The 26,113-nt window shown below is 47.1% G+C and overlaps 1 protein-coding gene across 2 annotated transcripts in view; it reads right to left on the bottom strand.

Annotated features, from left to right (window-relative positions):
• Positions 1–9,425: 9,425 nt before the first annotated feature.
• The window catches only part of CPNE8 (copine 8), a 174,181-nt gene continuing 157,493 nt past the window's right edge, over positions 9,426–26,113 (bottom strand). For both annotated transcript variants that reach the window (XM_058655967.1, XM_058655966.1), the window contains exons 16-20: positions 22,726–22,853; positions 18,605–18,707; positions 17,803–17,860; positions 14,449–14,522; positions 9,426–9,633 (exon numbers count right to left, since the gene is read on the bottom strand). In XM_058655967.1, the coding sequence (XP_058511950.1) occupies positions 9,445–9,633; positions 14,449–14,522; positions 17,803–17,860; positions 18,605–18,707; positions 22,726–22,853 (552 nt within the window). In that variant the 3' untranslated portion in view covers positions 9,426–9,444. The remainder of the gene's footprint in view (positions 9,634–14,448; positions 14,523–17,802; positions 17,861–18,604; positions 18,708–22,725; positions 22,854–26,113) is intronic.

Below are 26,113 nucleotides of genomic sequence, written 5' to 3' on the forward strand. Positions count from 1 at the left end.
GGGAACGCCCAAGGGCAGGGACAGCACATGCACAGCTGGGATCTGTTTCCTTGTGGAGTAACAGGGCCAGTGACTGGGCTCCATCTGAGTGACCTAATTCAACGGAATCACTTCTCAAGCATCTCACCTCTAAACACCACAACTGCATTCGGATTCCACCCTGTTAGTTCCTTCCTAGAAGGAGTTTGCGTATTAAACTCTTGAGCTCAGGGAAAACAAAACTAGTGCCACAGCCATGCCTTAGCTGCAGCCTGCCCTGTGTGTGAGGGCTGCATCCCAGCAGTGCCACCATGCCACAAGACACTGCAGCAGCTCACATGTCCAGCCCGTCCAGCAGCCCAGAAGTAAAGGCAACCCCAGGAGCTGCAAACACCGTTCCTGGCCAGTTCCCAGGTGAACAATCCTGGGAAACGTTCCTCATGAGCCTGTGAAGTTTAGGAGGTTGAGGGAGCTTGGAGGTTGAGGGAGCTTGGAGGTTGAGGGAGCTTGGAGGTTGAGGGAGCTTGGAGGTTGAGGGAGCTTGGAGGTTGAGGGAGCTTGGAGGTTGAGGGAGCTTGGAGGTTGAGGGAGCTTGGAGGTTGAGGGAGCTTGGAGGTTGAGGGAGCTTGGAGGTTGAGGGAGCTTGCGCTTACTGAGTTACTAGCTCAGGGTGATGTGGATAATGCATCTTTATTGTGGTTTGTTTCCTTCTTGTCTGAAACCATGAACCTCCGCTGCAGAGACTGCCTCCAAAGAACAGTCACCTAAGCTTTGGCTTGGCTTCAGGGTGAGCAGCAGCTGACAGCAGTAGTTTCTGTCCTGCAGGAGACTTGGGGGCCCCAGTGCAGGATGCCTGCCCAGAGCTGTGAGGGAGAGTGCAGCGCTGCAGGTGGGGTCTGACTGGGACAGTGCTGGGGGTGTGGCACTGCAGGCAGTATTGTGGTGGCCATGATAATGTTGGGGTTTTGAAAGGCTCAATCAAGTACTCCCTTAAGCAAGGCAAGGTAGGGTGAGTGCGGGCTAGCAGGAGGGAGATGAAGCACCTTTATTTCTGACAGATTGTGACTCATCTTTAGGCATCCTTGATCAACTCAGACAGGTACATTGGCTCACTCCAGTCCACATGTGGCAGGAAGACCGCTCCACCAGAACCGCAAAGCCTGACCCAAGGAAGCAGAACAGAATTCCTAGAGGCTTGGAAGTTCCTACTAATCAGGAGAAAGCAGAAAGCTTTGTTGGAAGACTAGTATTTGATCTGAGCCCTGGAGGGTGTGCGGAGTTTCCATAGCTATAGACATAAAGTTATCTGTAATACAGTGTGTTCTAAGTGCTTTAGTGCTGAACCAAAGTCATGGTCAGACTGAGGGTTATAGAAAACAGATGATCTGATAGATGATGCAAGTAGGGTTCTGAGTGTTTACTTCTGCAAAGGTTAAATAGTAGAATTCTGAGCTAAAATGTCAGTAACTAAATTTCTCCATGTTTCTGCCCCACAGTTAAATTCATATTCATTAAATCTTGTGCCCTGTTGCTAAGCAGAGGCTGCAAGAGTACATTAAGATCAAGAATATTAGCATAGTAAGATCTGAAAGTCAGTCAGTCCTTTTATGAACGCAGTTGTGGAATTCTGAAATTCCGAATCCTTGCCCATGTTCTGTACAAACCACCAGTACTTTGTGATGGATAATCAGGAATAGGAAACGGGTAATTTGGCAAGGTCTGCCATGCCTTCAGTACCCTCGGGGCCTGGCTGATTGTTGCCACATTTCTGGTGCCTATTCATACATGACAGGGCACATGGGAGACATGTGCCCACCTCCTGCACACACACGCGTGCACAATCCAGGTGGATATGCACAGACTCAGAAAACTCACAAGGATGCGGTAAACCTTTCCAGTACCAAAACACTACAAACTCTTGTAACACTGATTTTTTTTAAAGGAGAATTTGGGCTGGTACGATTTTTGTTTTGTCTTTTCTATTTAGCATGCTTATCAGAGGAAACTTCAGAGCAGACATCAAAATGTGGCATTTTTAGTCGATCCCATCTGGACCAGGTGGCTATCCGATTTTGTCAGATCTTCATTAATCTCTTCCCTGCTGTCTGCCTACCTTGTGGCCATTTCACTTCTAATTAGCCTTGAGAACATGTGGAGACAGAAGCTGTTGTTGATCTCTATTTATTCCTTTTCACAATTTTAATTTAGAAAAAAGTAGGGGACAAGTGAGGCTTAATGCCTTGTTAGGACCTCTCAGATCTGGATGCGCTGCTACGCAAGCCTGTCTTACAGTGTCCAGTTGCTAATACACTCCTTTTGATCCAGTTCACCTGCACAGCTCAGCTGATGAGCTGCCTTGAGCCTGGATCTTGCAGGGAGTTGGAGATGCTGGTGATGCGTAAGACTTGATTGAAAGTGAGACTGAGATGCAGCAGGCAAGCACTGATGAGCGACAAGGGACAGAGACCAACACAGGATGTTGGGCGATGGCCTAGCAGAGAGCCAGGCTGGGCTACACTGTAGGAGGGCACGATGCACAAAGAGGAAGCTGCAGAATAAGCAGGGCTGATCTCACGCAACCAGTCCAGTTCAATTCTTTAGTGAGAAAGATGCGTTTTCAGCAGGCTTGGGATGAGTTTAAAAAGAGACCAGTTCATCTTCTGGCACGTGATCAGCGAGGTGTGAGAGTGGTTCTTTGTGAGGGACACAGGTGCTGGGCACCTGGAGATGAAGGTAAAGACCCACACGTAGCAAGGACAGCCTGGCTTCCGCTTGTCTTCTCCAGCGTGTGGGGGAGGCAGGCCCAAGGGATAAGGCGCACTGCCCAGACTCATGCAAGATTCTGCTCCTATCTGGCTCTGAAAGGGCTCAGCTTCAGGGTGTGCCCACTTAGAGTGGGGGGCTGGCGCTGGAAGGCCCCTGGAGCTCAGGACGTGTTGAGGATGGTAGGACAGATGGGTGCTTCTGAGAGACCTGTTTCTACTGGCACTGAGGAGGTGGGGAGCCTGGGACTCCTGCCCGCCGCACCTTGCTGCCTCCTGGGCCTTTCTGTGGGCTTCCAGGATGCTGGAACCAGCCAAGAACACACACTGTCCTTTGACCAGGGTTTCAAAGCATGGGTTAAAAACCAAAAGACAGCCTCAGGAAATAAACGCAAAATACAAGTTGAATGGTTCATCTTTCTTAGCTGCTGGACAAGCAGCTCAGGAATTACAAACTGCCAACAGGTTTTGTTGCTGCTGTTCAATCTGGGCAATCCTTTGAGTCAGGTTTCTTGATGAACCTGGAGGAGTTTCTGCTGAAAATGTTTGTTTCCTCAGGGTTCACCCTGTTCTTTTAAATCTCTGCTGGAGAGTTAATACTACAAGGTTGACTTAAAAAAATGATAGTGATATAATTTATTTTGCATTTAAAAATTGCATTAAAAGATAGTGACAGAAATAGAGAATCTCCCACCTGCTGGTTGCCACAGTTGGTGCTGGACCAGGCTGAAGCCAGGAGCCAGGAGCAACTCCTGTGTCTCCCTGGGTGGCGGGGATCCAAGCACTTAGACCATCATCTGTTTACTTTTTCAGGCACATTAGCAAGAACTGAGTTGGAGGTAAAACAGCTGGGACTTTGGCACACTGACATGGGTTGTAGGCACTGCAGTGTCTCGGTGTCTGCTTCCAGCTTATCTATTTTAAATAGATTTGTATTTTTATATTTTAAGCTGTTATTTCGAAATTACTAAATCACTCTGGTAATGCTTTTAGTTTACAAACTTTGAGGAAAGTCTAGTCTGAGAGTGCATGTACCTTTTTTTTTAAAGATTTATTTATTTTACTACAAAGTCAGATATACAGAGAGGAGGAGAGACAGAGAGGAAGATCTTCCACTACCAGGATGAGAACCGGCGCCCATATGGGATCCCGGGGTGTTCAAGGTGAGGACTTTAGCCGCTAGGCCACACCACCGGGCCCATGCATGTACCTACTTTTAAGTCAATTCTAAGTATCTTCCACATTCTAAGGTCAATGCTACCCATTCCTTTGACTGATAGTGAACTTTATCTGTATGAAATGAGCTAATAAAACACATTTGGAATGCCAGGTCTGTTTCATGAAGATTAAATGAGCAGATAAGTGTGTGATGAGAAAATGTGAGGTCATAGCTACTGTGGGGTTAAAACTAAATGAGCCCGTGTTTAGATGTGTCTGCCTTTGCTCTGTCCATGGGAAGGACCCAGCGCTTGCCTTCCTCTTAGATTTTGATCCAGGCCCAGAAGGTCAAGGCCAGCTGTTGGGGAGAGAGAAGACAGACTGAAGAGAATAAAGCAGATTCCAGAAAGATGTTTCATCAAGGACTGCACGGGTTTTGTGATGGAATTAGAACTGTTACATCTTTGTGATAATCTGAGTACAAATGCTACATTTGGAGACTTTGGGTATTATTAGTATACTTGGTTCAGTATTTTATTGCAGGAAAATGTTTGGGGATTACATTAATTTAAAAATAACCTCGTCCTTAGCATTTACCTTTCTCTGATTATTTATTACTGCAGCGTGTTAAAGTGGACATCTGGGGCGAGGTCTATAAAAAGTTAAATACAACTCAGCCAATAACTTGTAAGGGAAAACATGTTTGTTGCTTCTGCCCTTTGCCCTTCATCTCTTCAGATGAGGCTGGGAAAACACCTCTGTCCGGGATGCGGCAAGGCCTCTGTTACCAAGAGCACACCTAAGAAAAGGCTTGAGAAGGTAAGGCCTTTTCAAAAAACTGGGATAAACATTCCTATGAGTATGTCAGAAGATGTTCTTTTAATTCTTAAGTCATGTGTCTTTAAGCACCTCCCCCTTTGAGTGAAAAATTTTGCTAATGGATGGATGGTATTGGAGACATCAGACCCAAGCAGGAGTGTTGGGTGGCAACGTGGGATGATGAGGAAGGAGCGGTGAGGAGAAGATAACTTGAGTTTTATACATTTTAAGGGAATAAAAAGAATTGGGACCCTTTATAATTTAAAATGCTGTTAGAGAGACTGTGAACTCCCCCAAGACTTGCAGAGTGAGCAGGGCTGACCTGGGGCAGGAAGCCGAGCCTCAGTTCTCGTGCGGCCGTTGGGCCCTCCCTGCCGCCTCCCAGGACCTGCCTGGTCTGAGCAGGGAGCAGAGGCAGGCGTTCAGCCTGGCACCGACCAGGACTCGGGCAGCTTGGCTGCCAGGCCCAACACCTGCTACCGCCTTGCCTCTGCTTCCTCTCTGCCAGCGAATGGCTGAACATGTACAGATAATGGAGGAGGCAGAAATGCTCTCCCAAGCCTCTAATGCAACTTAGAAAGTTTTTTTTTTTTTTGACATACTGGTTACTCAAAACCATGTCAATTCCATAATATTGCAAATTGCTGTTGATGTTATATTGGGACTCTTAATTGACTGTGATGATATTATACCAGCTCTGACTTCGGACCAGAAATGGTCTCCCCAAGAAACTGTTCAACCCATCTGGACAATAAGTAGCTGGACTCCATGCTTAATATGTTTGCAAGGAAAGAATCTTGATTGAATTTGAACTGTAATGCTGCATCAAGGTGGAGGAATCCACCAGGGGGGAGGGGAGGGGGAGGGGGAGGGGGATTCCCAGAACCTATGAAACTGTCACATAATGCTAAATATTAATAATAAAAAAAGAATGTATAGGCAAAAAAAAAAAAATGAAAGTGACACTTGAAGGTCTTAGGCTGGCGCTCAGATGTTGCCCCTCTAGTCTTTACACTCTAAAATACATTCCCAGCAGGTCTTCCTGCACGGAACCGAGTGGTGAATGCATCATTCTTTCTCCCATGTGAATGCTTAAGAAAAGTTTACATCCAAACTTGAAATAGCGATCTGGGGAGGGGGCGAAGTGAGCAGGGGGCATGGCCTTGGATAATGGGCCCCCAAACACAAAATTGGTTGTTTTGTTTCCATTTAAATACACTTTGGAATGTGGCAGAACCATGGTAAGTAAATTGAAAAACTATCTCTGTAATGCAGGACCTCTGTACTTTTTTCAGTTGTGCCATATATTACACACAGGAATATTAGGAGAACTTACTGAGGTGGACCCTGCACCAGCCATGGTACAGACCACTGCGGGGACACAGGGGTACTGCATCTTCAGGTGCACATCTGCACGCACCTGCCACACACTGTTGGGCACGCTTGCACCATGTGTCCTATGAGTCAGCCTCCCTCCTTTGCTCCTTTGGGAAATTGTACCACATGTTCCCCAGAGAAGCCTACCGAGATCCTAAGCTAGCTTGGTTTATTAGGAAATTACCTCATCTGTGCTAATAGCAGAATTTAAGTGAATGTTTCTTCTGGATCAACACTACTCAGTGGGGTGGGGATGGGGGCAGCTATGAGTAGCCAGGGACAGGAAAATTGGAGCAGAAAAGAAAGGGGAAGAAAAGGCATGTCCTGCAGCCAGCTCTTGGAAACTTCAGGAAAGTCCCCCATCAACCTCCTCTTGGGGAGAGGAACCTCCAAGTACTGTGCTGAGGAGAGCTCATACAATGCTAAGGTAACTCACGGGAGGGCCACCTCACAGCCTGAGTTCCCAGTGCATGGCCACTAAGACCCAGCCAAAAGCTAGGGAGTTACTCGTGTCACTCATGCAAAACGTCATGTGATCAGACTGGAATGGTAAAGCAGACAGGTGGCAAACCACCAGCTGATTCCTGAAATCAGGAGCTTGCCTCAAAGTGGCTGCAATGATGCGATGGGAACCATGTTTCCTGCGCTCACGGGAGTAGATCCCTGGCCCTGCTCCTGTGCAGTGTGAGCAAGCGCTGTAGCGCACAGAGCGGAGGCTGCGCTGTTCGTGCACTGCAAATAAAAGCAGTAGTGTTGAAACCTTTTCATCTGGCAGTGAACAAAGGGGGCCCGAGTCCATCTTGTCCCTGGAGGCACACCAAAGCTTTGCCCCCCAGGCGAGCTTCCAGCCCTGTCAGCTTGGCTCTCCTGTCCTGGGGCCAGAGAAGGGCCAGTCATCTGCAGCTCTGGAATCTGAGCAGGTACACACCTGTACTGCCAGTTACCTGTACCAGGTGCTACACAATCATATTGTGCCTCACAGTGGAGGAAGAGATTCCCGGAATAAGTACAACCATTTATAAATAGGTCATAACTACGGCGAAACACTGTGCAAAGATGAATTGAGGAAAAGGTGCCGATTGCTGCTGCTTGAAGTTGAAAGTGCCTGCTTGAGAGGGACAGGCTGGAGAGGGAGAGGGTTTTGGAAGGGGAGATCTGAGCTCCTGCCTGAGGTGCCACGTGAACTCGACTGATTGGGGACACTAGGTTTGCAGGCCAGACCCAGACAGGTTTAATACCTCACTGGGTAAGATCAGAAGTGAGAGATTGTTGAACACAAGGCTAATTTTATCAGAATTCTTAAGGGAATGTCTAACGATAGGTTTTCTGCATTGCCCCTACAGTGTTGAGCACAGCCCTTTGTTGCAGCTCATGTAACAGGTGGATACTCCAGACCCCACCTCTGCATGTGCAGTTGTTGGTATGCGTTTGTGTTTAAGGAGCTTGCAGGGAGTGCCCCGGCAGGTCACAAGATTGAATGGTACTTTCACAATGGTGTTGCGGGCTCGTCTCTTAGTCTTGCTTAATCCCTTCATGCCTGCTTTCTTCACCTTCCATAAGGAGTGATACGATATGTTTTAATTTTACTTACAGAACAATGTTTGTGATGAGTGTGAGCCAACAAAGGCTCAGCTTGGCAGCTGAGAATGCTCCATTTCTGGTCGTCTGGCCACACTAGGCTTGGACACGTTGTCGTTCAGTCAAGAAAGCAGGTGTCTGTCTTTGGTAAGTCCAAAGAAATAACTGGACAAGAAGGAAGGAGTATTAAGTCTTCTTTAATGTTGTTTGTTCAACTAGTAAGTCAAAGTAACTAAAAGCTCAGGTAGTAACTAGGCTGGCAGGAGCACTGCAGGTCAGCCACCGTGTCATCGGCCGCATGTCACGGGAACAGGCAGGATGCAGAGGGAGGGTCCTTTGCAGGATTTTAATAATACTGAAAAATGGACAACTCGGTATTAGCAGTATGTTAGTGATACTATTAGATATGTAGATGAAACACTTGTCTTTCAGTAAAATAGTTCATGCTTAAAAAAAGTCACCCTAGGTCAACTCGGGAGAGAACACGTACAGTAGAAATAAATCAAGTAGTAAACAGGGTAGAGGTAAGGAAAAAATATAAAGCTTTTACATTGTTGACACAAAACAAAAATAAATACACTTTTGTTATTTGAAGGCAGTTCACAATCATTTCAGGGAATTCTGTGAGAGTTTAAGGCCATTTGTTCTAGAGAAATACTTGAATTTAGACACAATTTCACAAAACTGTAATTCTGGTAAAAACTGTACATGCAAAAACTTACAACTGTGGACAGGCAGGTCGTATGGAGGAGCGGAGTACTTCGCAAACGTGCTGTGCACTAAGTCACAGGTTGTCAGGTAATTAACTGGGGGGTTCACAGAAGACTTCCAGTCTGTGCACCCACATGGCAAAGTGGAATGACAACAGGTAATCCCAATCAAAGAGCCAGTAGCCCTTTGAGTTAAAATATCTAGACAAGATATAATGGAATAAAAAGTGTAAAACATCTGCTACATGGTTCACAGTTAAATATTTTTCATTTGAGTTTTTCCTAAATAGCGTTAGAATGTAAGGTTGCTACGTTTAGTGCCGAGCAGATTCTGTGCACTTCGAGTTCCTACTTGGTTACATTTACTGACTGCAGTCTAAATTTAGAACCCAAACCCCATGAAAAATGCATGTTCTTCCAGAATACACATCTGCCAAGCTTCCGCCTCCATACTGCGCAGGCGCTGTGGAGGGGTGGGGACAGAGCAGCTGCAGCGTGGGACAGTCGGAGCGACACAGAGGCAGCGTCCCCTCTCCTGCTGCCTGGACAGTCACTCCAGGAGATATTGCTCTTGGGATGGTAGATAGCTATTGCAATTTTGAAGACAAAGGATTTGAAATTCAAAATGCTTATTCTTAAGAACAGTTACAAAAGTATTGAAATTTAAAAAGTAGTAACATGTAAACATCGATACAGAGACTGCTTCCCTCTACACAGAGCAGTCGCGGACAGTGTTGGAGTTAAAAACATAGTTGTGCTTTTTTCCAACATCCATTGGAAATGAGCTGTTTCTGGAAAAAGTAAAGATTCAGAGAAGACATCCTTACAGTGCTTCAAGCGTTTGAACAAGATTCCTGTTGCTCATGCAACAACCCTATTTACAGTTTTGGTTTAGGAAGAGAATGAAGTTTGGATCCAAGACAGGACGTGAACTGGTACTGCTGGACCAGACTGAGGAGCAGGTCTCCTGTTCCCTGGGTTCACAGAGCACCAGGAGCGGAGCGTGACCTTGGCAGTCGTCACCGACAGGGCGATGGGGCGGCAGCGGGGCGCCAGCGCAGTCAGATCTGTGTGTGCAGCACGTGGGGGGGCGGGCTGTAGGGCGGCGGCGCAGGGGACGGCTTGATCCCTCGGGCCCTCATGTAGGACAGGAACTGCTCGGGAATCTCGGCCAAGACGTCCTTGGCCAGCCTGGCCATGCTCAGGATGTGGTTTCCACTTCGGTCCATGTAATCCCTGAACGGCACGAACTGCAAGAGGAAGAGTTGCAGATGTGAGCACAGGGCAATGTGTGTGTGCAGGAGAACTGTGTCCTCAGAGTACTTCAAACTGTCTGGACTGTTCCGACAGTGGCCACACTCTACAGTGCCTGTTTTCTCTGACAAGGAACGCGATGCTCCGTGTTTCTCTCAAACTGCTGGCTGCTCTGGGCCTCCCAGTCTTGCTAAGCAGGCACTGCTGTGGGCTGCTGCCTTCAGCCCGGGCTACAACGGGAGGGCGCATCCAGAAGTCACTCCTGGGCTTAGTTTCTTCTTCAGTGGAATCAGAACAGCCCGAGTTCAATTTCTGATGCCAAGCTATCAGCTAACCAGGGTAAGCAACCACCAGTGCCCAGTGGGTACGAGCGTGGGAAAGAGCGTGCACTTTGTTAAACAGTCCAAATAATTCTGTCAGGTGCCACGGAAGATGAATAAACTCGAGGTTCTTGCTAGCAAAACCTCAGGCACCTGGAACACCGAGTCTTGTCCAGATCTCGGCAGGCCACTTGCAATTTCTGCCAAGATCCCATTCTTGGTTTTATGTCATGCTTGCTATAATTTTATAGGAGGAGCTTCTTAGAGCCTTTGTCAGTTCAGCACCAAGTATTCCAGCGAGAGATGGCCTAACTCCACTCTCATCATAATGGTTACTAAGTGGATGAACCCTGTGCTGTCTGAGGACGTGAGTTCGGCTTCCCCAAAGGGGCAGGATGGTTCTTGACTCGCAAGTGTGAGTTTCGGAATGCAGAGCAAAGACAAAGGCAGGGACATTTTAGGAACAACCTCTGGGTACAGTATTCCAAAGCCACCATGAAAGCTTGCTTTTCTACCAGGAAGAGAAAGAACGTTTACAATGTATTGTACACGTGTTAGACTTATTTTTGGAATGCCAGCTTTTAATTTAAACAGTTACTTCAATCTGTGCTTTGAGAAAACAGCTGTTATGATGTTACTACAGGTAATACAACACGTTCATATTTTGGGAAAATGAACAGCAGGTGTAGTATGCCTTTTATGCAGGGCCCTAAAGGAACAGCAGGAAATTGCTCCTTCCTCTTCCAGTTACGACACAGGGTTTTAACTGCGGACATGTGGATCCCTGTAACTGTACCTTCTCAGCCTTGCTCCCAGTAGAAAAACCCAGATCAGCTTTTAGAGAAGTGTGACAAGAGGGAGATCTGACGGTCTCCAGGGGTGAGAGAATGCCATAAGGGTAAGAAAAACAAACAGCAAATACAATCTTGACCTGAGCAGAGCACAAGGGATTCATGACGTCACATTCTCAAGGGGAGCGGGACTTTCCCCCAGCTCGTCTGTTGTCTTAACCTCAATTATGTATTTCATTCTCATTTAATTCTTTTACTTTCTATCATACGTGTAAACGTAACTTTTCATCACTGAATCTCGAATTCTGCTAGAATTGTCTAGCTCAGTGCCTGGGTCTGTAATTCTGTACTTGGAAACAACCTTCCCAAGAGCTATGTCATTCCTTTGCCTTTGTTTCCTGTCTGTACAATGAGAACATTCATGGTGTCTACTTCCTTATGCTGTCGTAAAGAAGTTAACATATAGTTATATCTTTGTTCAATTCATAACTTTTAATGTTTATAATTATCCATAACTTCACATATTTGTAGCCAATATAAATATGAAAATCAGTATTTGCATTCCTATCAAGCAATAAAGAATATTTTTTCAGTTTGCTCTTTCAAATTTAAGTGCAGTTTAGTTACTCATGGAGACTTTTATTTTTAAACATTGCTGGTTCACTTTTTCAAACAAATGTTGTAGGATGTGCTGATTTGTTTAACTGAAGTGAATTAGAGCCCAATTTTAGGAATTTTATGATAGTCTCTAATGCTCAAAAACTCAGGAGACTTACAGTTCTGCTCATGTTTTAAAGCATGCAAAAAGATGATGGTTAACAAGAAATCCTGGTTTTCAGATTCTGGGAGCATGCGCTGTAGGTGACATGGGCTGCTGAGGCTGAGTTTGGAGTTCAAAAGGTGAGAAATTTCTACTCTATCTATGAACTTGCCAACTCTTTCCCAAGGGAACACTGGTTGCCTCTGATGTCATAAGCGAGAAATGACAATGGCCTTGCTTCCTTCACCTGTGAGTGTCAAGTGTCAGCTTTCACACCGCACACACCCTCACTCTAGGTGGAAGGGTCAAGTATCTTCTGTAGTTTCCCACTCAGCTTCACAGACGACCCTGCCTGACGTCTGTCTGTGTTAACACTCATTTTCTGGTCACTGTAACTGACGCTCTCATTCAACGTGAAGGCAGATGCTTGTGCATTTAACTGTGGCCCTTAGTCAATTTCCACTTTGCACTAAATCGTCACATTCACATGAAAAGCATGAATAAATGCACTTTTCTGTGAAAATATGGAATCCCGGACGCGCTAAGAAAATGGAGCACATGCTGCTCTAACGGTCTGTTGTGAGCACACGTTTGAGCCACTGGGGGCAATGTTCTGCTCAGTTTTGTTTGATTATTCCTACTGTGCTGAGCTCCATTAGTAGGTCTCAAGACCACGGGTTCAATGCTATTCTTTTAATGGAAAATATGTGGAAAATATGATTTAAATAAGAATTGATAGGCTGCCACAAGCAATAGTACAGCATTTTGCACAGTGGCCAATCCTAATAAACAAACAAGCAGCCTTGACATGTTAAAGAACTGCAGACTTAAGGTAATAGCCCCAGACATGCATCCTGTTTATTGTTTATGCTGTAGTCCTAGGAGAGCAATCTTGGGGTGATACAACAGCTTGACACCTATGGCTGAGGACAGTGTCCTGTGAAGGGGACAGCGGCTGTGTAAATTCCAAGAGTTCCCTGTGCGGCTACACCAACACAACAGAGCTAAATGCATTCTAAACCACTGGAGAAGCGGAGGTGAGGTCTCCTGCTAGGTGTCCATAATATCTAGTTTCACAAGTGTACTACCTGACAGTCTTCTATTGGATGTTGGTCTAGCTAGAATCGTGGCAATCATATTTAAAAAGAATAGGAATAGTTTTTAATTAACTTCATTAGAATTTTGCCTTTCAGGAAAGTGAGGTGTATTCCAATAGGATACGCTTTGGAATCAAACCTTTTGGACATGTAAGTTGGTTAACCGCCCATTTTGTGCTGTGGTTCCCTTAGAATGTAAACGATTATAAGACACAAAGTGAAGACGGGGACCGTTAGCCCAACTGTAGGAGTGAGGGATGGCTCTAGTGAAAGGTTGTATCAGCCCAACTGTAGGAGTGAGGGATGGCTCTAGTGAAAGGTTGTATCGTTGTCTCTGCCCAGAGCATCGGGTTTCATGGTCTGTGCCTAAACTTGTTCATGGGAGGAAAGATGCTACCAGTTCTGAGAGTGTCACATGGAAATGGGTGACTGACTTAGCACTACCAGGAAGGGACCACACTGCTTCCCCTCCTTCATGGTGTCTGGAGGCCGTCTCAGGTCTGTCTTATGTCGCACACATCCTGAAGGTGCCGGCCTCTCTGCCCACGTGTGGTCAGAATGTCTGATTAGACTAATTATTGCTATGCTGACAGGTAGTTTCAAGCCTGCTGGTAACTCAGGCCCCAGATTACTATTTCTTTATGTAAACTGGGTGTCTCAATCAAACTCTGTTTAATGCAGTGGATCCACTGACAGGTATGACAGCTGGCTGACACTTTACAGGAAACCTTAACTCAGATGAGTAATCCTAGCCCCTTCCTAAGCTGAGGAGAAAGTGTTACCAAGTATGTTGTAAGCATCATTTAAACAAAACCTTGAGAAACTGGCCCTTTCTGCTCTCCCCTTGCAGCCCGGCAGCAGCAGCAGGCCATTCTTCATACTGACCCTGAGCTGTCAGGACGCGGCAGGTTGGACCCGGAGTAAGCTGACAGGACCAGGAGCCTTGCAAATGACACGCACTCCACCCAGCCCTGCAGCTAGCAGCGCAGTGTGCATGCTTTGTATTCTGCGAAGTGCATAGGTGTGGAAGTTTCAATCATACTGGGTTGTCTTCATCCCCCGTTTTTTGTTTTAAAATTCCATTTTGCTGATTTGTATTTTTATCTTTATGAACAGTTGCATGTTGCTAGAACATACATTCCTGGAATACAGAGAGCTGTCCCAGTCGCCACAGCAGTCAAGTCAGGATGCGAAGACTCCTGTGTCATCTCAAAATGTATTAATGTGTGTGTCACGTGAATACAGCTCATTGGTGGGAGACAGTAATGGACTCTATTTCCTCCTCAAAAACTTTCCAGAACTTCTCCTGTTTCAAAGGTATGCTTTACAAACTATTTTCCTTTTCACATCCCCAAAGACTTTCACACTCTTCAGCATCAAACTCGCTTTAACTGAATGAATCATTTTTTCTCTTCACTGCCATAACAGAATTTAGTTCAGTCTGTAATCTCCCGGTTCTGACCTCCCTCTGCTTTCCTGTCTAACCAGGATCTATGCGGTGACTGTAAAAGGTCTACACCGCGATGCCTTTTTTTTTTTTTTTAAAAAAACTCGGGATAAATGAGACTTGATTAAGTCCATGGAAAAATAAAACCAAAACATGTTTGTTTTGATGCAGAACCCCCTTGAAGTCCGTGACTCTTCCGAATCCCAGCTGTGTCAACTTCAAGACTGAACAATAGACAGACACGTGAACTTGAAAAGCCCATGCGTTTCCGGTGGTGATTACCACAAATTGTACATGGTGAATGCGAAGTGCAGGTGTAAGCAGAGGCTCACCCAAGGCCCTGGGCCATCCGGTGCGTGTAACAAGCAGAAAAGACAAACCAATTGATCTTCTTACCTGTACAATGTCCCGTTCAGCATATTTTCCTCTGGAAGAGACTCTCACATCATCTCCATCCAATTCGACCATGGCTTGAAAAGAAATTTATGATCATTAGTCTAGGCCATTTTAGCCAGGAACTTAGATAATCAGGGAAGTGAGAGACTGGGGAGTATAAGGAGGCAAAATGGCTGCGAACCGTCACCTCTGATTTCTCCCGCAGAGCTCGGGGCACATTTCCCCACCGGGGTGAGAGCAGACCTTGAATGTCCCGTGGGACAGCCTGGGACCATCGTCTATCCTGCACACTCCAACCTCAGCTTCCGCGACCCACTGGGTAAGTGACAGTAACCCATTCATTACATTCAAATCTCTCACAGAAGAAACTCCACACCAGTAGAACTCTCAGGAATAATTTGAACCTGATCCCAAATAAACTACTACAAATCTGTATATTCCCCTAGCTCAGATTTTGTTAAAATAGATTCCAAAACAAACAGCAATGACCTTTGCCCTGCATTAGGCGCACAGTGTGCTTCTCCCTCCGCGTCAGGCTTGCTGCTCCACACAGGGTGGGCTGCGTTTAGACCACCGTGCTGCAAGGCGGCGGCCTGCACTGCCATGAAAACTGTTTCCGAGTCTACCATGTTTTTAGCAGGAACCCTCAGTAATGAACTGTATGAGGCATGCTAGTGTGTTCCTCAAGGATAATGCTATTCCTGGCCCTCCTGTGGCCACACGGCATTGACCAGACTCCGCCTGCCGTGACCCTGTGAGCCTCTTCACTCCTGCAGAAGGCAGGACAGCCCGTCTGCTCACGACTCCCCCCCCCCCCCCCCCGGTGTACTTGGGCTGACCCTGCTGTCTGTGTGAGCTCCTGAGAGCCTGGCTGCCGTAACTGAACATGGCATTCGTCAGTAACTCCAGTGGCCGCAGCAGACGTCGGCATTAACTAAGGTCTGCACTGCCAAGAACAAGAAGTAGACTGCTCTACTGCTTGGGATTGTAAGCAGCAGAATCCATTCTGCTTAAACCTTTTCAACATTAGTTTTCACATGTTTTCCTCTTGATTTGAAGATGACATGCCAGTTACCCCACACCTACTGTGAAATGGGAATCAAGAGTTAGGGTGTCGCTCAGTCTGCCTTCAGTCACTTTGTAGTCTCCTTTGCTCTGTGACAGTGTTTTAGCCTGCTGAATTCAGGAAGACAGCTGTCCAGGTACTCCTACACGAAGCATCTTGTGTCTCTCCCTGTCCCACAGTGCTCTGGGGCTCAGTGCAAGAACTGGACGCCTCGGGGATGGGAGATCTGCTCCGATAGCCCGGGCACCTGCTCTTCCCGGAGACAGACGGCATGCCTGCGGCCCTCCACGCGCTCCCGCAGCACAGGCAGGTGGGAGGGCTGAGCTTAAGCGTGGCCAAAGTCTACCCTGAAGTGATAGGGGCCTGAGGTCACTTAGGTTGGACTGCTTTTTAGGCACAAAGAAATCCTTCTCCCAGAAATCTTTTTTTAAAAAAGGTGCTTTATATAAAGGGGAAAAAAGTCAGTTGTGAAAATCATGTCTACTAAGTTTTCTTATCCAAATACACAAACACGAATGCTCATTAACAGCTGAACCTTATTTCCTCTCCTTTAAAGGAACAGATAGAAAAATACTTCATGCACGAGGAAACACACACTGCCTCTCCAGCTGCAGACGAGCCGGCGCTGGCTTGGTGTGCCACCTGATGCAGGCTGCACCTCTCCAGTGAACAGGCAGAGGTGCAAGTACCGAGAACAGCAGAGGGTGCACTGTAAGTTAACTATCAGCCTGAAAATCAGGGACCATTCTGTCGTTTTATTGTTAGCTGTGGAGAGCAGAGGTTTACTTTGGAAGGGAAAAAAGAACAGGCCCTGAAGAGGCAGTTCCTCATCTCCTGGCAGAATGGTCGGGCACCGTGGTTCTGGGCCAGCAAGGCCGGAGGGGCGCGGTGGGGCCCACGCGTGCAGGAGCCTCACGGCCATCTACAGGCCTCCCACAGGCAGCCTGACTCCCCCGGCCAGGAGGGAGCTGCAACCTGGGCAGCAGCCCGCTCTGTTCTGGGCGTCTCCCTGCTGTGTGCTCAACAGGCCCAGCCCTGCAGGACGAGGCCGGCAGGGAGGGTAAAAGCCACTTGGGTTCTCTCTGCAGAGTTCAGCAAATCCTGAAAATCCACACTGCAACTAATGTGCAGGTTAGAAGGTCCCAGCTTTGTTCCCATTAATCCAGGAGCGGAGACGGCGCAGGCAGCATCCTCAGGCTGTGATGCTGCTGCACGTGGGATGCACACACCTGAACCCTGCTCGTGGGGAGACGGGTGGGTCCACGGTATTCTAGGGGTGGTCATCTGTGTGCTCTGCCAAAAGCGGTCTAACCCCCTAAGACTACCCTCATTTCCAAAGTCCCACGCTGGAGAAGCTGTCTCTGCAATGAAGCCACCCCGACTCAAGCCACGTTTTCTAGAAGGAACTCCCTGGGTGACAGTCCTCCATGAAGCCCACTAGTTGTGTAAACAGCTGCGTGTGGCTCAGCAGACGCTGGAACAAGGCCTGAGCCCAGAGACACAAGACGACCACGTGGCCGGCCAGAGACTGCTTCTCACAGGTCAGTCCCATTGCAGTTCACTGTTCTCCACTTACAAGGCCAACGTCTCTGGACTAGCAGGTTCTATAACCCCTGAAATCACTGGCAGGCCTGTGCTGTGCCTTCCTTCCACTACCTTACAACGTGTGAATCTAGCAGTCATCCTGAAAGGTTTTTCAGGGAAGCCCGAGTATATCCTGTATTTCAGCTTCTTAAGAATGACAGAATGGTAAAGTATCTCTAGTGAACTAGACGGGGAGGAGAAAGAACATGGCGCTCAGAATCCTTTAATTTTCTCACCTGGTTGCAGGTAAGACGCTCTGCTTCCGATCCTGCTTTCTGCAGATAACGCACATGGTGGCCCGAGTGCCAGGGAGCCTGCCGCTCACGCGAGAGCCCCACGTGGGACATGAGGCTTTGGTCTAGTCAAGCCCCAGAAATTGTGACCACTTAGATCTAAGATCTTTCTCTGAGTATCCTTTCCAAATACACCTTTTAAATACATTTATTTGGGGCAAACTTGTGAAATATATAACATGGCAGGTTTTCAAGGAGTTCACGGAAAATTAGTATTATGAAAAGAATTATGCAGAAATTTAAAGTTTCTAAACCTAAACAAACATTTAGTTGAGTTCGCAGCCTGTGTTTATGTAAACATGGTTCTTGCGCACACTCGTGTCATCCTCCCACACCAAAGGCCTGATGCGAACAAATTCCTGTCAGAAAAAATGAAACTCTAAGGAATACAAATGAAATTCTAGTACTCACCATCAAATTCTGCTGGTCCGACACCCACTATGATTATGGACATGGGCAGTTTTGAGGCCTTCAAAGAAATCACAAATAAAATACCCTGAGTTTCATCTGATCGCTCACTAATGCTCAAACACAGCTAATGTCCTAGATAGCGCTCTTCGTCCCTGCCCAACCACACCTGCCCATCCAGTGCTGCAGCTGGCTTATTTCCTGTCCTTGTTCTCTTCCCAGGCATCGTTCAGCTGCTCTGCAGGGGAGGAGCACCAGATCCGAAAACAGCAGTGCCAGAGAAGGGAATGTTCACAGCAAGCAAATGTCAACCATCGCCACGAAACAGTCTTAGTAATATAAATATGAAATTTTGTGGAACATTAAACCATGTGATGTTACATGTGTTAATTGCATCCTCATGCAAATAAACTGCAGTGGAACTGTTGCTTTGGTCTCTGGGTCCTTCCTTCCTTCCTTCCTTCCTTCCCTTCCTTCCCTTCCTTCCCTTCCTTCCCTTCCTTCCCTTCCTTCCCTTCCTTCCCTTCCTTCCCTTCCTTCCCTTCCTTCCCTTCCTTCCCTTCCTTCCCTTCCTTCCCTTCCTTCCCTTCCTTCCCTTCCTTCCCTTCCTTCCCTTCCTTCCCTTCCTTCCCTTCCTTCCCTTCCTTCCCTTCCTTCCCTTCCTTCCCTTCCTTCCCTTCCTTCCCTTCCTTCCCTTCCTTCCCTTCCTTCCTTTCCTTCCTTCCTTCCTTCCTTTCCCCCCCCCCCCCCCAGCTAGTCCCTACTTCCTTTCCCTCTCTTCCCCTCCCTTCCCCCCCACACCTACATTCACGATAGACTCCTTGGTTTGAGCCATATCAGAAATGACCCCGTCTGTCACAATCAGCAGCACAAAATACTGGGAGCCATCCTTGACAGAGGACGCATACCTGCACAAGGGAGTAGACAGTACAGAGTACAACAAACTCAGTCAGTTCCTCTCTACACAAGGGTTGCCACAGAACATGGAATACTTGCAAAATTCTCAACAACAAAATATTTCCATGTGTTAGAAGCCTGCACTCTGCCGACCTCAGGGGTCTTCTGAAGCAGAACTGCCTCCTGCATGTTCGGCTCTGACACAATGGACAGGGAGCCAAGTTTACTTGAGCCCTCACCTGGCCCCTTAAGGAGGTAACACTGACTCCCACAAGTGCAGCTGCCAACTATAGGCCACAGGTGTCTGAGCAGACTGCTTCTAAGGTAACCCTCATTGAGAGACAGCTAGTCCCTAATCTGTATCCTAACACTATGGCATAACTAAGAGCAACCTTCATCAGGGTGTGGCATTCAAAGATATTTCTAAGATTATACACACGTTTTCAACTGGTGAGCTTGGCTTCTGCCTCGGCTGCAGGGGGAAGCGCTGTGGTCCTGGCACGATCGTGGTCGCACTGTGGATAAAACCTCAGGGATGCATGAAGTACTGCAATGGTACAAAGCTTTTCTACGAATTTAACAACGACCATGCCATATCCAGAAAATGTGATTTTGGGGAGAGAGGAACACCACTTGATGGAAACCCCATGTACATAAAGCCATCTGTTAACATCATTCCTCCTCCTGCTACTGGTTAATGAAGTTTAAACAGGGCTGTAGATACGAGGTAAACGTTACACCTGAAGGTCCTGGACTTACTTCTCTAATATTAACTCTCCAGGTACAACTGAGGTGTTTTGTTTTTTTCAGTAGGCACCACAGTTGGTCTTTGTCACCTGGGCCAGGCAGGGGTCTGGCATTGAGCAGAGCAGTTAAGGCACAAGTCAGGACACCAGCATCCTGCCTCTGCAGGAAGGACCCATGTTCGGGACCCACTCAGCCCCTAACGATGCAGACCCTGGTGGCTCAGGAAGTTGGGCTCCAACCATCCACATCTGAGTCCTTGGCACAGTTCCTGGTTCTGAGCCCCAGCCTGGTGAAGCCAGGCATTTGGGCAAAGAACTGGTGGATGTGTGCCATTTCGCTCTGCTGCTCACATCTTAGGCATAAAAAGCCAGTTATTTGCCCGCACACTCCTCCAGGTCCTGCTGTGTCTCCTGCTGGTGTGCCCACTCTCTCTGCAGAGCTCCAGTAGAGCAGGCATCAGTTGCAAAAACATTTTCATAGTCCATTAAGACTGACTTTTCCTTAAAAGTTTCTTTCATTTCCTATTATAATCCTGCTCATTAAAATCAACCCATCATATAAAGTATCAATTTCTCTCTATATGCAAAGTACTGTGAGAGATCTATTAATATAAACACATAAACATATAAACACCAACTGAATGATGGATTTTTCCTTTTGAGGCGGAAAAACACACATGAACAATGGAGTATGCTCCAATTACTAAGTGCTCTAAGATGTACATAGAACCAACTAATGCTCAGGCAAAACAGTGAGCCTCCATATTGTAATACATCTGGGAGGAAGTAAAAGGAAATGAGTTTGCTTAGGTGGGTGGTAGGCAGCTATTGGAAATTCTGGAATACACGCTAAATGATTTACACTTCAACTCACAACATGGCATGAGCTGAAGCTTTACATTGTTTGAACTGCTGTTTCCCCAGATGGTTTCAGAAAACCAGGACAGAATGAGAGGTGAGGCGGGCAGTGGGAAGGCCTCTGAGTAGAGATGAGCCTCACAAACCTTCCAGGTTGCATGCCCCAGGTCTCACTGTATCAATGCTGTGATCACACTAAGATGATCTCAGAAGTCAGTCCTTTTAATACTGAGACCAACCTTAAAACTGAGCTTATACTCAGTACCTGAAAGCAATAAACCACCTTCAAAATGCCACGCTCTTATCAAGGGTAAAATAAAGGAATTAAGAAACCAAGCTGTTGTATTGGCTTTGACTCTCTTAAAACTAATGCTTGTGGCCTGGGAAAAAGAATCAAGGACGGCCCAAGGCCTTGGGACCCTGTCCCCGTGTGGGAGACCCGGAAGAGGCCCCAGGCTCCACCTCAGCTCCAGTCAATGTGGCTGAGGAGTGAACCAGCGGATGGATGATCTTTCCATCAATCTGACTTTCCAATAAAAATAGATATTAAAAATGTTTAATAACAGGATTAATTTTAGACATTGATTAGGTGCTCAAGTGCTCACTTCAGGTGGATATGTTATTAAAAGCAACAAAATGCACAAGTTAACCTTACCTTAATTGAGGTTTTACATGCGGCAACTGTATCTTCCTTGCTGCATAAACACTACCTTGTCCTTGAGTGGACAGCATTTCTGGATGATCATTTTTGGTTCAAGATAAACTATTTACTAACATCAGAGACAGAGTGGGACAGGCTTCTGGTCCGAGGAAGCGACAGTGGCACTAGTGCCGAGGGCCCCGGGAGGGCTGCTCACCGGGGCCTGCCGCTGCACTCCAAGGCCGAGCTGGCTCACAGCGGCCGGCTTGGTATTTTCTTTATTCTTTTTTAAGGAAAGAATACTGATTTATTACATTATGGCTATTTTAAAAGGTCTAAAATTTAGCTAGCTGCTTCCCCTATATTTGAAAAGTTAATGAAGTCATGGATACAACATCAAAACAAAACAAAACAAAAACACCAGAAAATTATGCCACCCTGTAGTTTTACATGATCTACTACATTGCACTTAAACATTTTTATCAGAAATTTTAAGTTTCACAACATAACGGTAGTACAAGGATAGAAACCACAAAATCGAGGGGAAAAACAACTATCATGAGTTCAACTCATATCCTATTTCCTTTTTCATTTTATTTTAAAAACTTCTATATCCTTTATCTTGCATTACCATGTTTGATTCTGCTTTGAAAGCCCTCCATAAACCCAGGGAAGCCACTCCTCACAGAGGTACTCAACGACGCTAACAGCACAAGTTATTTTTCAAATCACCCATTAGAGAATGGTGAAAACAATTTTGTGGGTCAAGAATTGTATTAAAAAATAACAAAAATAAACAGGATACCACATGAAATGACATAATATTCTTTCTTTAGTATTCTTCCTTTCCTACATGTGTTTTTTCATTGCACAGGGTTGAGATGTAAAGTTCTATCTTAGTACACACTGCAAACAAGAATACTGGCAAGCGGAGGGGAGAGGGGCATGAGGAGCTGGCCCTCAGTGCGTCTGTCAGCAGGTGCAGCTTCCTAGCCAGTCTCACTGGGGTCAGCCGTGGGTGCAGGAGTTCAACACTGTGCATGTCCCAGATAACACAAAGTGGAACACGCTAAGTGACAGACAACACACAGGAGGCTAGGAAGGACCAGAACCTTCTGGAAGGGAACTGAGGTACCACTTCCTTTGTGCGCTGACAAGCACATCAGAAAGCAAGCGGCATTTCATTTGTTGTCTTTGAGCTCTACTGTTTGAATTATCTCTAAGTAAGACAAGGTCCTGGCACAAACCAAACACTCCAAGAATCTGGAAAAAAAAATACCTAACTCAAGTGAATTAGATGTACTAATAAAAAAAAGTGACTGCATCTTTATGTTTTACCATTTTCTCTAGAACATGCTTGGAATTGCAGCGGTCCTATTCTGCAATCTGTACTACGCACTGCACACGGTGGAGTTCCGAGAATTTATACAAACAGCTACTCCGCTAACTTCCGAGTTCACAATAACGTGCCTACGTATCCCTGACAGCTTGAAGTACTTGTCCGTGGAATTCAGCCTTAATATTACTTGCATGATTCTAGAGAATCTGGCATGAATGCTGAATTTAGACAGTGGGTAGCGCCATCAGCCACATCGCTGCTCCATTTCTTCCCCGGAACTCGGATGTTAACACAGTCTGCTCACTGGTGATTCTGTGCGAAGTCCCTCCCCCGCCTTCCTGGAGGTGCATGAACAGAAAGCAGCTTTGCCTGGTGCGGTCACGCGAAACCTGTGTCACGTGTGCTTTAGGACACTCTATTAAACATCTGCTTTGCTCTCCACTCACCTAGCCACGTGATTGATGACAGGTGCGAAGTTGGTCGGTCCGTACAGCTGGACAGATTTCAGGCTCCTGTAATAGGCTTCCATGACACCTTCGATGCCGTCACAGTACGGGTTCTGAGGGTTCCCGTTCTGTGGAAAGTTACAGCAAAGCAAACTGCACGGTGAAAACAGGAAGGCCAATCAAGGAAGGGGAGGAACACACACCGACATTCACACAGGCATTCAGGACCAACAGTCACACATAGGTTAAGAACGTTACAAGTAATGTGATCAACAATAAATACGCAATGGTTGAAAATGTAGTCATCAAGGAAGCGCGACCCAAATCCACAAGGAGATTCCCTGTTGCACTTGTCGGAACGGGCAGAGACGTGCGGAAGGGACACCCTGTCGGAACGGGCAGAGACGTGCGGAAGGGACACCCTGTCGGAACGGGCAGAGACGTGCGGAAGGGACACCCTGTCGGAACGGGCAGAGACGTGCGGAAGGGACACCCTGTCGGAACGGGCAGAGACGTGCGGAAGGGACTGTCGGAACGGGCAGAGACGTGTGAGGGACTGTCGGAACAGGCAGAGATGTGCAGAGGGACTGTCGGAACAGGCAGAGACGTGTGAGGGACTGTCGGAACAGGCAGATGTGCGGGAAGGGACACCCTGTCATTCTGGTGGCAGGAATGTGAATTGCTGCAGCCATGTGGAAAGCAGCACGGAGGTTTCTCCAAAAACAAAGTACCCTGTGCCCTAATCCCACTAGAGTGTGCAGATCCAGGGGAGATGCCAGCCTGCCGAGGAACCAGCTGATGCCCATGTTTCACTGTAGCCCTGTCAACAACAGCCAAGATGAGGAAGCAACCCAAAGGTCCAGCAACTGAATGGGTGCAGGAAGGATGGTACACACATGAGGGACACCAGCACAGAAACAGAACCAAGTCCTGTTAACCAGCCATCAATTCTAACTTCAGCTGATCCAGGAAAAATGTAAATCTGTTCCACCTGTACACTTCAGGCCGCAGTTGGTAACCATAACTAGACAAGGGACAGAGGGAACAGAGTTTGGAGCAGGACACATCCGGAGAGGTGAAAGGAAGTACAGAAAAGGGACATTACGCTGGTCCAGGGGTTGGCTGTGAAGGGTCCTTTTCGGGATAGCACAGAGCGGGGCCACCGCTCACTTGAGCAGCTAACCAGCTTTCTCAGACCCGGTACGCTAAATTATTCTCAGCTTTGATTCTCTTCGTCCAAGTTTCACAAGTAACAGGAAGGCGACTGCTGTGAGGCAGCCACACATTACACCCACAGGGAAGCCCTCCGGCACCAGGGCTAGCATGCCGCCACGGGGTATCCCACGCGTTTCTGAGGATCTCAGGAATCCAGGAGCAGGACGACAGGACTGTTTCTGAACAGGACCTTCCACGAGGCCACAGCCAAGCAGCTGAGCTCGGCTGCAGTGCCACCTGCCAGCTTCCCGGGGTTCAAGGGAGGGCTTCCAGCTCACCTACATGACAGCAGCAGTGGACCCGGGTGGCCTCACCCTGGAGGGCTCTGCTCACGTGGCAGCCCGCTGCCCCCAGGACCAGGGAGCACACAGGCCCCACGCCTCTCACGAACCACTCTGAAAAGCTGCCCATTTGGACCCTGAGAGCTGTCTGTTCACTAGTGGACTCGCCAGACAGCCCGCCCTCAAGGGAACAGGTGTTGGTCGGGCTCCGCCAATGCAGAGGAGAGCGCGTCACCGAGGTCGCCAGGGACAGTAACTGCATTTAGACACAGCCATTTTGACAAGTATGACACAAGTAACAGAATTTATAACTAAAACTTGCACAATTCTTTATACCAGCTTTTATGCTGAAATATTAATATGCAGACAACCTGAAAAAAGTTTGTGAAAGTGGAATCAAATGATAAGCTTATGTGGCTATAAAAATTTTGAAATTCATATCTACGTTTTTCATACTATGTGTTTTTCCATAGACTTTCTGAAGACATCACACACGTTATCTAAGTATTTATAACAATCTTTCAGAAGTGTAAGAACTGCCGTTATTCCTGCTTTACGGCGGAGGAAGTGGAGACGCTGAGTGTGCAGGCTGCTGCAGGCACGCGGGTGGCGCAGCTTGGTCTGAGCCCAGGGGTCCGGCCCGGGGACCCTGCCCCACACCAGCACATCCCGAGCGCAGGCTGAGGCCGGACCTCAGCACCAGCTGCGGTGCCCCACAGGCACACCGGCGCTTAGGGAAGGCTTGCCACCTTGCTTTCCTTCTGATCTGGTCTGATCTTCAAACACCATTATCAGTCAAATGATACAATTTTTCAAAACATTAAAGTAAGACATCTTTCCATTATAAACCCGGTCCCACAGCTGACAAATTAGAATGTGAAGCTTAGTATTTGGCCCAAAGCAGCTAGAGGTTGGATTTGATGTTAATCTGGGCTGACCTATTTAAGTTTCTTTTAAATAAAAGATTGTTATGGTGCTCTTTTCCCTAGAAAAGACATGAAGCTAATTTTAAGAGCCTGTAGCTGATTTTGGGCATATAAACCGTATTAACGGTCCTCCTTGCGGAACCACTGCCAGGGGTGGATCCAGGCCGCTTTTTGATCAGCCTGACAGCGTTTTTACGAGTAGATTAGTTTCCCTATTCCCCCAGTTCCTGCGGACTGAATCCCAGTGGGACCACCATTTCTCTTAGCACGGTGGGAAAGTAATCACTGCGTGTTCTACTCGTCACTTTGGGATGTCGTAACTTTGATTTAGTCGTAAAATCCAGAACCAGCTGCTCCAAGTTCCCCTCAAACGCCCTGGACGGTAAGACACTGCATACATCAATGTGTACGTTCCTTTGCCTTTGTGCTCTGTATTTAACTGGGGTTTTAAAATATAGTTTAGAGCTGCAAAAATGAAATTTCTTACCAGATGTTAAAGTTGTAAAGGGTTATCACAAGATGTTATCTCTTCAAAACCTAATACCCTGAAATAATTATGCCAGCCATCAACTTTCACTTGCAAAAACAAATTAAAATGAATTTATGGGCAGCACTGCCACCAAAACAAAACTGGAATATTCTGAACATAAGTGTGTTTACTTTTGTTGTTTATTAGTGAACAGGGCAATGGCTGTCTGAGTTTATATTTCCATCCGTATGGATGCTCCATTCATGAGACAGGAAGTATGCCCTGAACACCCACAGAAGCCCTCGGCCACCAGCAGGCTGCACGGAGAGGACCTGGCTCTCAGCCGCTGCCTGCTGGGGGCTCCTCCGGGGTCCACTGCACCCAGAAGTCCACAGCCTCACACTGCCCCGACACTGGGGAGGCACCCAGCGCCCTGGCTCTGCTCTGCCTGGCTTTCTGTGGTAGTTCCCAGACCCCTCACTATGTGAGAAGTGGGA

Source organism: Ochotona princeps, chromosome 27 (genome assembly GCF_030435755.1).
Source record: "Ochotona princeps isolate mOchPri1 chromosome 27, mOchPri1.hap1, whole genome shotgun sequence".
Taxonomy (NCBI): domain Eukaryota; kingdom Metazoa; phylum Chordata; class Mammalia; order Lagomorpha; family Ochotonidae; genus Ochotona; species Ochotona princeps.